This window comes from Dendrobates tinctorius, unplaced genomic scaffold, assembly GCF_039654945.1.
Source record: "Dendrobates tinctorius isolate UK_male_01 unplaced genomic scaffold, ASM3965494v1 ptg000233l, whole genome shotgun sequence".
Lineage (NCBI taxonomy): Eukaryota > Metazoa > Chordata > Amphibia > Anura > Dendrobatidae > Dendrobates > Dendrobates tinctorius.
The window spans coordinates 1,617,160-1,629,692 of NW_027361900.1; the positions used below are offsets into that span (position 1 = coordinate 1,617,160).

Consider the following 12,533-nt stretch of genomic DNA (forward strand, 5'->3'; position numbering starts at 1 on the left):
GAATTTTTATATCTACACCTGGTTTACACAAATTATATTTTCTTGTGGTAACTCTATACTATTTATCATTAGAAGCTGTGGATTTCTGTAATTATTTGTATGTATACATGATTAATTACTTCTATCTCTGTAAAAACAATCCCATTTAACCCTTTCCGACACCGGGTGTAAATGTACTTCCTCTCTTTGATGTGGGATCCGGCGGTGAGCTCACTTCTTTTCCGGCACGTCAGCTGTTTTGAACATCTGCCATTTTCCCCTAACAGCCTCTGACAGCGACATTTAATGCGCACTTTCAGCAAGCACATCGAAAATCCTGCCCATCGGTGACCCCATCACATGATCATAGGTCACCGATGGGTTGGCATGACAACCAGAGGTCTCCAGCAGACCTCTATGCTTCTCACTGCTGGAATGCTATGAGTGCCACCAGCTAGTCAAACCACATGGACCAGGGATCATCCTGCCGAACTCCCGCTCTCCTTTTAACATGGGCAAAACGCTACTCAGACAACACAGGGTGAGGGTAACACAGTGTGGCAATGCTTTATTCTACCACAGAACAGGCAGATAACACATAGAACAGTCCCAGCACAGTACCCAAGATGGGGCACATTACAGAGTCTCACCCTCCACTGACTCACCAGGATAATAGCTGCTGTGACTACAGATCTTCCAGGGTCACTACCCAGCTGTGTCACACTGTCACACACACAGAGAGGAGGTAACGACAAGCGTAGGAAGATGACAGTCCATACAAGGCCAGTTGATCTGCGGATCACAACCTGGCTTCATCTTCCAGGGTCGGTTACCCCACCTGTGGCACGCACACAGAGAGGAGGTAACGACAAGTGTAGGAAGATGACAGTCCATTGAGTCCATACAAGGTACAAGGCCAGTTGATCCAAAGATCACAATCTGGCTTCTCCAAACGTTCCATGGTTCAGTGATGGTCAATGGAACAGATCTGTATTCATCCAACCGAGGCTGAAAACCCCTAGGATGTTTCCTATAGAATGATAGATCCGTGTCCCTTGTGATGATGTTGTGGCTGCTGTCCTGTCTCTTGTCCTTTGGATGAATAGATGTCTTGGCAGAATCTCTCTGGCTGTCTCTCTCTGTCTCTTTATACAGATGCATGTAACCCATTTTTACACTTAACAAGTGTCCCTCATTCAGTATTTACATAAAGGGTAAGAATGGAGATGAGATCAAGTAGCATTACTTGACTATTTAAACTATTTGCAAAGTTTTTCCCTCTCTGCTTAAGAAGTCAACAAACTGGCTCCATAACACAATGCATAATTAGCATATCAGCAAACATCACTAGTGATCAAGGATAAGCGCACAATAAAAGTCAATATTACCGACTTACACAAACAAAAGTCTGCTTTCGTGGCCAACCAGAAATCAACACTTACATTTAAAGCCAACATACAGATAACATTCTATTATTCTTCATTTGCTAAAAAATAGTCATCTGGTTAATTAAGATACAATGCTGCATGTCTTCACAATGCCAAAAGTAAAAATAAAATTTTTTAAAAATATAAAAAACAATATAAAAGTTCAAATCACCCCCCTTTTCAAAATAAAACAATAAAAAAATCAAACATACACATATTTGTTATAGCCGCGTTCATAATTGCCCAATCTATCAATATAAAAAAAAAATTAACCCGATCGCTAAATGGTGTAACAAGAAAAAAGGTCAAAACGCCAGAATTACTTTTTTTGGTCACCACAACATTGCATTGAAATGCAATAAAGGACGACCAAAAGATCGTATCTGCACCAAAATGGTCTCCATTAATAACGTCAGCTCGGTACACAAAAAATAAGCCTTCACCCAACCCGAGATCATGAAAAATGGAGATGCGACGGGTATCGGAAAATGGTGCAATTCTTTTATACTTAACCTAATAAAGAGGAGTTATTTTTACTGATACAGTGGGTATGGAAAGTATTCAGACCCCTTTAAATTTTTCACTCTTTATTTCATTGCAACCGTTTGGTAAATTCAAATTCATACTATCTATTCTTGACACGGGAGTGGCTTATAAACTTCCGAAGTATATAATTTGATGTTTGGGATCTGCTAATATGTGGCTAGTTTTCTGTTTTGGATAACATGATATATGATTTTAGTTTTTTTTTGTCTAGTCTCTCTTGAATATAGGTCAATATTAAATAGTCTCTTAATGAGTCGCCTTTGGTGAGGACGATGAAACCCGTAGAAATGAGAGTGAGTGTGTATATGTCACCTCACCCTATATACTGAGATGTGGGGTATATGTTTTTTCTATTAGTCACTTTCCAACTAACCTTCAGGGGGTGAATTATGGGTATAGTTTTACATTTGCAATAAGGTTTAATTTTATCCTTTCGTCAGCAAACATGAGGAATGACAAGAGACAACCCATTTAAGAAGATTCAATTTTGGTTAAAACTATTCCAACATTATAACATTATGAACATAAAAAAGTCTTCTCCCCTGTGTGGATTCTCTGGTGCTTAACACAATTGGATTTATTGTTAAAATATTTCCCACATTCTGAACAGGAAAAAGGCTTCTCCCCTGTGTGAGTTCTTTGGTGGGTAACAAAATGTGATTTATGTGCAAAACATTTCCCACATTCTGAACATGAAAAAGGCTTTTCTGCTGTGTGGATTCTCTGGTGCTTAACACAATTGGATTTATTGTTAAAACATTTCCCACATTCTGAACAGGAAAAAGGCTTCTCCCCTGTGTGAGTTCTCTGGTGCTTAACACAATCTGACTTATTCATAAAACATTTCCCACATTCTGAACATGAAAAAGGCTTCTCCCCTGTGTGAGTTCTCTTGTGGGTAAGAAAATGTGATTTCTGTACAAAACATTTCCCACATTCTAAACATGAAAAAGGCTTCTCTCCTGTGTGGATTCTCTGGTGCTTAACAAAATCTGATTTAGTGTTAAAACATTTCCCACATTCTGAACAGGAAAAAGGCTTCTCCCCTGTGTGGATTCTCTGGTGACTAACACAATCGGATTTAGTGTTAAAACATTTCCCACATTCTAAACAGGAAAAAGGCTTCTCCCCTGTGTGAGTTCTCTGGTGGGTAACAAAATTTGATTTATGTTCAAAACATTTCCCACATTCTGAACAGGAAAAGGAAAAGGGCATCTCCCCTGTGTGTGCTCTCTGGTGTCTATCAAGAACCGATTTCAGATTAAAACATTTCCCACATTCTGAACAGGAAAAAGGCTTCTCTCCTGTGTGGATTCTCTGGTGCGTAACACAATCAGATTTATTATTAAAACATTTCCCACATTCTGAACAGGAAAAAGGCTTCTCCCCTGTGTGAGTTCTCTGGTGGATAACAAAATGTGATTTCTGTGCAAAACATTTCCCACATTCTGAACAGGAAAAAGGCTTCTCCCCTGTGTGAGTTCTCTGGTGGATAACAAAATGTGATTTCCATGCAAAATATTTCCCACATTCTGAACATGAAAATGACTTCTTTGCTTTAGGAGCAGTTTGTTTTTTAATGCCTCTTTTGTGACTTTGATTTTCCGTAGTAGTCAGTAATGAATCAGAAGATGGGACCTGTTTCATAGGATCAGGTGACAGATCTTTGCTTTGAATAAATGATATATCTGGAGTAACAGCAATCACTTCAGTTGTATCTTGTAAGATCTCAAGATCATCAGATTTAAAAATTGAAGATGTCAGCTGTCCCTCTGATCTCCTGGTACAGTCATCTGCTAAGATAAAAAAGCTTTCTTAAATAAAATATCATTGAGTTTTTTATATTTTTGAACGTTTCTACTTATACTGTCCATAAAAATGGCAAGCTATGTAAAAAACTTTAATTATTTACCAAGACAATGACAGTTCATAGTCTAATAGGAAACCTTGTGTCATGGTCACGTGTGTCAGGACGCAGATGTTTCCGCAAGGCGAACCCATGTGACACACGTGACCCTGGATACACCGCCTCCAGTGGGGCGCATTTAAATAATAATACGTGCAGGTGGATACGCCGCCTCCACCTGGCGAATTTAGGTATTACACGTTAATAAACATTCTGGAAACCCCGCCTCCAGTATGGCGAATTTAAATAATAAGGGGGACCTGGGAAACATCAACAATGGTGGGCCCTGCTATAGGGAAAAGGGAATTGGAGACCTCCTGAGCTCCCCTGAGCCAGTGTCCCTGCACTCCTAACATTCCCTATGCCGGTTTCGCACCGGGCGCCGCACGCGTACCTTAACGCCCTTGCTCACCCTGACCCTAAACCCTCACTAGGGAATGGGTCGGTGCGGAGACTAATCCCACCACTGCACTAATAACACACATGAGGAAAGAGACAATACAGGGGAAACACCACTTAGCTTTGCTCTGTTGCGTGCGCTCCTAGCAACAGAGCCCTCCACCTGAGTGCATCTTCTCCTCCACCCGGATCCATCACCATAACAGGATCCTTCACCTTAGTGCAACCTTGGAGCAGAGTCCAACACCAGTTGCAGCTGCTTAGAACCAGAGTCCCAAGGATGAGTTCAGCTGCTGACACGAAGTCGAGCATGCTTGAGTCCAGCTCAGCGGCCAAGTCCCACATGGTGAGTGCCACTCTCCATAGTCGCCACTCCACCAGCCCATGCAGACACTTCCCGCTGACACCATCACTGCGACTCCACCACGCCATGCCAGCCCTTCGTCCAGACACCATAGCTGAAACACATCCCCCCTGGCTAAGCTGCGCAGGACTCCTCACCAGCTCCATCCTTCATCCAGGCTCTCCAAAAACAGAGTGAACACAAACTCACAATATCACAGGCAGTGATTGCACACCTCTAGCACACCTTTATAGGGTGTAACACCTGATCCCTAATTAAGTGCACAAAAACCTAAAGTGCAATACTGCTAACCACCACCGGGGACAGTCAAGACACCTTGGAACTTTCCAAAGTAAAAAAAAGTTCACCCAGTGCAATTTAATACCGCCAGATCCAACACTGGATCATGACAGTACCCCCTCCTTAATGAGGGGCCTCTGGACCCTGAAGACCACCCCTCATTAGGGAAACACCTACAGTGGGGACGCCCAGACCCTGAGTTCACCCCACCATTACCTGACACTTCAGGTTTATGACAAACGCACCGCTGGTATTGGCAATAAAGTTCATTTTGGAGGCACCACTCATCTCCACAGCGCCGACCTGGGGAACGAGATTATGTATGTGTATGTATGCTAAGAGCTGATCAGACTCCACAACACATTTCCAAGATGTTTTTTGGTGGGACCCATACATGCTCGTTCACACACAGGTCTGGACCTGAACGTTTATTGCACACATACATTTGTCATTTTTTGGTGAACTCACTCTGGACTTGACAACAGAGGCGTCCCCCTGTGTCACCACACTCACACCCCCACTATTCACCAAGGGACACCACCCTCCAACCCTTTCACCATGAGGACTGCGCCTCCTAGGGTTGGTTAATGGCGAGGGTTGAGATTTGTCCCTACTCCCCCGCAGCACACCTGCTGCTCACACCAGGATAAGAGGGAACGCATATGGAGGAAATATACACTCACTGGCCGCCTCCACACGGCCAGGAGGGGCGGCTTCTACGGTGGTATTTGAAGATTTGGCGTAAACCCCGCGGACTCTACATCAGTCTGCTCATCACTGGAACGCACCCCTTCACCTCGGGGAACACCAAGCAGCTCCGTGGGGCACCATTCCTCCCACCTGCCTTGGTACGCCCGCGTGCATGAGCAAGTCCCGCTCCCCAGCAGCGACTCTAGGGGCTTTTAGCCAGATCACAGCCGCCATTTTTTTTTTTTTTCTCTCTGGTTATCTGAGCAGAGGCCCCAGACCGTGATAACTGCTGCTGCAGCGGCTCTAACACACCTTGCCGCTCCCCACTCACATCAGTGAGGCCCGGCAGCAATACTCAGCGGTCTCCACATGGCCAAAGCTCACCAGAAAAAAAAAACTGTAGGGCCTGTGATAATGTCATGGTCACGTGTGTCAGGACGCAGATGTTTCCGCAAGGCGAACCCATGTGACACACGTGACCCTGGATACACCGCCTCCAGTGGGGCGCATTTAAATAATAATACGTGCAGGTGGATACGCTGCCTCCACCTGGCGAATTTAGGTATTACACGTTAATAAACATTCTGGAAACCCCGCCTCCAGTATGGCGAATTTAAATAATAAGGGGGACCTGGGAAACATCAACAATGGTGGGCCCTGCTATAGGGAAAAGGGAATTGGAGACCTCCTGAGCTCCCCTGAGCCAGTGTCCCTGCACTCCTAACATTCCCTATGCCGGTTTCGCACCGGGCGCCGCACGCGTACCTTAACGCCCTTGCTCACCCTGACCCTAAACCCTCACTAGGGAATGGGTCGGTGCGGAGACTAATCCCAACACTGCACTAATAACACACATGAGGAAAGAGACAATACAGGTGAAACACCACTTAGCTTTGCTCTGTTGCGTGCGCTCCTAGCAACAGAGTCCTCCACCTGAGTGCATCTTCTCCTCCACCCGGATCCATCACCATAACAGGATCCTTCACCTTAGTGCAACCTTGGAGCAGAGTCCAACACCAGTTGCAGCTGCTTAGAACCAGAGTCCCAAGGATGAGTTCAGCTGCTGACACGAAGTCGAGCATGCTTGAGTCCAGCTCAGCGGCCAAGTCCCACATGGTGAGTGCCACTCTCCATAGTCGCCACTCCACCAGCCCATGCAGACACTTCCCGCTGACACCATCACTGCGACTCCACCACGCCATGCCAGCCCTTCGTCCAGAAACCATAGCTGAAACACATCCCCCCTGGCTAAGCTGCGCAGGACTCCTCACCAGCTCCATCCTTCATCCAGGATCTCCAAAAACAGAGTGAACACAAACTCACAATATCACAGGCAGTGATTGCACACCTCTAGCACACCTTTATAGGGTGTAACACCTGATCCCTAATTAAGTGCACAAAAACCTAAAGTGCAATACTGCTAACCACCACCGGGGACAGTCAAGACACCTTGGAACTTTCCAAAGTAAAAAAAGTTCACCCAGTGCAATTTAATACCGCCAGATCCAACACTGGATCATGACACCTTGTTGGATGAGCCAGTAGTGTGTGGTGTTCAACTGCCTCCCAAATATCAAATATAAAGAAACCAATCAATGTTATGTAGGCGAAAATAATACCAATTCTCATCTCTCAAAAAACAAGTCCCCATTCAGGTCCATCATCTGTCAATGGAAAAACAGAGGTTCCCACACTATTAGTGGCTCAAAGGCTGTTGAAAAGCAACAAGGTTTCCATAAACCAATCCAGCAAAATCCGCTCTCACTTCGGAGTCTTGCAGTGTGCGCAAACAACATTTAGGATCCCTGTATTTAGCAATATTATAGTGAGAAGAACCCAATTAATTTGCGGTGTCTCCTGGAGCACAATCTGGGCACTATGTGCTGGGTAATAACATGGCAAATGTGTAATTTTCACTCTCCAACATCCACTGCGTGTTAATTTCCAGAAAGTGGCTGTGGAGTCACAATATTCACTCCTCCTAAGGATTATAACCGTCAGTGAATTAATTTATAAAATGGAATCACTTTATGGGGATTTCGACTATTCTGGTTTCTGTCATTTAGTTATATTAGGACTTCTGCATATGGTGTGTCCAATCTCATCTGGGATCTGTTCCTGCTGTCCAGCTGGAGTAATCTGCTCCCTACTTCAGCCAATTGGAAAGTACCACACCCTACTAAAGCGCAAAGCACATGGCTGGAATCTGCCAGATACAGCGCTGTTCTCCTCTGGTTCAGTCCTCTGTGCTCAGCTTGCGGCTTGTGTATTTGTTTCCTGCTGTGACTGTGGCCTGTTTACTGACTACTCTTGTGTCTTCTGATTCTGGACATCTGGTTCTGACCCAGCTACCTGACTATTCTCCTTGCCATCTAACACCACAGAGTAGCAGGTAACACCATGGTCCAAGCCTAGGGGTCCCAGTGTAAGTCCAGATTCCATGTGAGGGTGTTATAGGGTGATGAGCAAGGCAATCCTTGGGATACGGAAAGCAGAGAATATAGTGCCAAGCATGTTAATGGTGGACATCTTTTGAGCTGCCAGGTGACCATGAACAGTGCTCCCAATACATTGTGTCTGCAAACTATTCCAGCAAGATCTGCATTCAAATAGCTAAATGGCGCTCCTTCCCTTCTGAACACTGCCATGTGCCCAGACAGTAGTGTACAACCGTATGTAGGGTATAGTGCGAAGCTGGAAAACAATTTCAAAGATCCATTTGTTTTCTATTATCCTTTGTGAAGAATTCCAAACTTACCACCACATAAAGTGACACACGTCAGATATTATAAATGGGGCCTGATTAGGAACTACTGAAATGATCAAACTCCACATTCTCCATCAGTAATAAATGAGTAACTAGTGGTGAAACCTCTCTGGTGTAATTAGAGTATGAAGCCATATAAACCATATGAATATCATCAATCCCTCTAATCTTCAATAAGGTCGCATCGCTATTATGACATGATCTATAATGTTGGGGAATGGTTTTCAGATCCCCAATATCCGACATTATCTTGGCCGCGCCAATGTCCCACACATGCTCGCGCACTCGAATACTGAGTTCTCTTGTTGTCAGACCCACATATATTTTGGGACAAGGGCACATGGCATAGTAAATCACGTTTGAAGTTCCACAGGAAATTCTCTGTCTAATATGGAATTCCCTTGTCCCATCTGATGAGAAGAGAAGTAGAGGGATGGATGCACTTCATATGGGGATTAGGGGTGGTGACAACAAAAATTGTTGTGAGTTCATTTTCCCCTTCACCATTGAGGTCTGAGGAACTCCCTCTTCTGGTGAAGGAAGGTAGTGAGGCTGATTACCAAGCACCTGAGCAGATAGATGATGACTGGGTGACGGGAATTGCTGACTGGATATAAGGCAGCCGACGCCCTTCTGCCTTGCTGGTGATTTCTCTGTGGTATTCTAGGAGACCAGTCTGATTCCTGCTAATCAAAAGCTAAGTTTTCTGCTCTGCTTTTTGCATTTGTGTTTTGGTTTTATTTTGCCTTGTTTTTCTGGTTTTTGGCCATTCCCTGCTGGGGGTGAGCTGAATTCCTTTTTGTCTTTTTGCTCTGCCTTCAGAAAATACCTGAGTACTGATATAGTCTTTTTGAAGCCTAGCGTCTTCAGGGCTTTTTTCCCTATCAGTCTGTTGGCTCATGTTTTGATAGGGTTTTGGCAGATTGCAGACAGCAGCTGTGATCGAGGGGTCTAGGGCACCGTAGGAACCCCCCATGGCTACTGCTAGTTGTTGTTGATAGGTTCAGGGGTCTGCAATCCGATAGCTGCCAACTTCTCTGGTTTTCTGGACTTAGCTAGTATTTCTGTTTTTGCCTCCTACGGTGACTCATTCATAACAAAACATTTTTTTATCACAGATGGAACTCAGGTGGTTCGTTCAACTGGACACCATGACCCCTAATGGACTCAATGAAGTTTTGAGTTTGGCCCCATTCCTATAGTCTTTGGGGATTTAACAATTATGCATCAATTGGTCCCGGATATTATTTTCTTTTTTGTTAATGGATTCCCAATGGGATGATTTGCATTATTCTCTTTATAGTATATTGCATATGGATATCTGGGTATATTTATAGGCATATAATATATAGGTAATGAGAATTCCTCCTGTCCTTTCTCCTCCACAAGTCTATATCACACTCCCTCCTTTTTTCTGGCAGTGTGTTGTTTTTATATTGTTTTTAATTTTTAATTTTTACTCTTTATTTTCACTAATCTTTTCTTGTATGTCAATAATTTATATTTAGTGACCTTGAGGACACCATATGTCTCCTTGGACCCTCACCCTGTACCATATCTATGTGAACCGCATCCAGCAGTCTCTACAGTTGTGGGAATCATGACCATATATTGTATTCTATGTATTTTATGTACTTAGTATGTGAGATTTTTTCACTGTTTATGTCATATACGATGTACATTTATATATATGTGATGACTTTTTTTACGGTCATGACCCGCTTAGGATTACTGTCTGCATGGACCTTAGGGTTCTTCCCATTTATGGGATATAATTATGAGCATATTATATCAAACATGTGAATCGGATCTAGTGGCCTTTATAGTTGTATGTGTCATGACCATAAATTCGTTTTATGCATTTGATGTATTTAATATATGAGACTCTTTATCGCCTGGGCTATATGTGATGTATATCCATGTATGTATGTGATGATTCTTATGTATGGCCATGACCCCTTTAAAAATCATTCATCTTCCCGGTATGGATTTTTGGGATTTCCATTTACCCTATATATGGGATACAATTATGGGTGGCTGTGAGCATCTCTCTGCGGTGGTAATTGTGCTGCTGACAGATGGGCGTCTTTATGTGTTGTACATGGGCGCCTTGGTCTTTTGACTTGTGTCCTGTGTTCAGCTTGACACCTGTTCTGTGCAGCGGTGCTTGCCGACCTCAGAGCGCATGCGCCAATGAGGCCGCGCTGATTGGTTGATCTCGGTCACGTGACTGCGGTCACAGGGTATATGAAGGTCCTGTGGAGATATGGTTACTATCTCCTTGATAAAGCGGCCTTTCTGCGCCGCGAAACGCGCGTCAGGGGTCACTGCCAGACGCTTCCCCTCTTCCTCCTGCATCCTCTGGTAAGATTTTGATCTGACATTTATTTCTGTCTTTCATTGGTGGTCGCCCTTGTTTATGCCCAGATTCATTGCACCCTAAGGACATTATATGTCTCTCCTCCTTACTTTTTGAGCTTTGCTCAGGGGATTTACTTGGAGTAATCTGGGCCATATGGCCATTGATTTTTGTAGGGCGGTATTATATTTTGGACTTCCACTTTATAGGCATGATGTCTAAAATGCATATATGAGGACATTATTTCCATCTTGGATGGACAAGGGGATGGTCGTGTATGTGTTCTTCTGCTTTATATTGGCACCTCATCAAGATTTTGTGCACTTCTTTGTACGATTTTTAATAAAAATTATTAATATTTTTGCAGTCGTCGTTTTGCTCCCTTTTTTCTCCGGTGTTTCCATGTTCATAGGAGCTGATGTGGCTTGTGCCTAGGGTGAACAAACTGTTTTGGTATCATCCATAGGCATTTTAGCATTTTACATAGGAATCTTGTTATTAGTCCCAGGGGGTAGGTGGATCCTCCAGGTTGTAAGTTCTATAGAAAAGGGCTTTCAATGCCCAAAGTCATTTGAACAGTTTTGGGTGGAGGAGAATGTTGTGGTCTAGAGGCAAAATGGTGATCATGGTAATACAGCTGGACTACACCACCGATAAAGCAGCCATAGCCGGTAACATAGTAACATAGTTATTAAGGTTGAAGGGAGACTTTAAGTCCATCTAGTTCAACCCATATCCTATCCTAACTCGCCCTAACATGTTGATCCAGAGGAAGGCAAAAAAAACCCATGTGGCAACAGTAAGCTTCACATTGGGGAAAAAAATTCCTTCCCGACTCCACATACGGCAATCAGACTAGTTCCCTGGATCAACGCAATATTAAGGAAACTAGTGTATATACCCTGTAATATTACACTTTTCAAGAAAGGCATCCAGTCCCTTCTTAAATTTTAGTAGTGAATCACTCATTACAACATCATATGGCAGAGAGTTCCATAGTCTCACTGCTCTTACAGTAAAGAATCCGCGTCTGTGAGTATGCTTAAACCTTCTTTCCTCCAGACGTAGAGGATGCCCCCTTGTCCCCGTCACAGGTCTAAGAGTAAAAAGATCATTAGAAAGGTCTTTGTATTGTCCCCACATATATTTATACATTGTAATAAGATCACCCCTAAGCCTTCGATTCTCCAAACTAAATAACCCCAAGTGTAATAACCTGTCTTGGTATTGCAGACCCCCTAGTTCCCTAATAACCTTGGTCGCTCTTCTCTGCACCCGCTCCAGTTCAGCTATGTCTTTCTTATACACCGGAGACCAGAACTGTACACAGTATTCTAAGTGTGGTCGCACTAGTGACTTATATAGAGGTAAAATTATGTTCTCCTCATGAGCATCTATGCCTCTTTTAATGCATCCCATTATTTTATTTGCCTTTGCAGCAGCTGCTTGACTCTGGCCACTAAATGTGAGTTTGTCATCCACCCATACACCCAGGTCTTTTTCAGTGACTGTTTTGCCCAGTGTTTTACAATTAAGCACATAATTATACAACTTGTTCGTTCTACCCAAGTGCATGACCTTACATTTATCCCCATTAAAGCTCATTTGCCATTTATCAGCCCAAGCTTCTAGTTTACATAAATCCTCCTGTAATATAAAATTGTCCTCCTCTGTATTAATTACCCTGCAGAGTTTAGTGTCATCTGCAAATATTGAAATTCTACTCTCTATGCCCCCTACAAGGTCATTAATAAATATGTTAAAAAGAAGCGGGCCCAAAACTGACCCCTGTGGTACCCCACTGCTAACCGTGACCC

At 43.6% G+C, this 12,533-nt stretch overlaps 1 protein-coding gene across 1 annotated transcript in view; it reads right to left on the reverse strand.

Moving 5' to 3' along the window:
* Nucleotides 1-532: 532 nt before the first annotated feature.
* Nucleotides 533-12,533, reverse strand: part of LOC141060259 (uncharacterized) — a 69,672-nt gene continuing 57,671 nt past the window's right edge. The window contains exon 3 of the mRNA XM_073556484.1: nucleotides 533-3,454. Within this exon, the coding sequence (XP_073412585.1) occupies nucleotides 2,469-3,454 (986 nt within the window). The 3' untranslated portion in view covers nucleotides 533-2,468. The remainder of the gene's footprint in view (nucleotides 3,455-12,533) is intronic.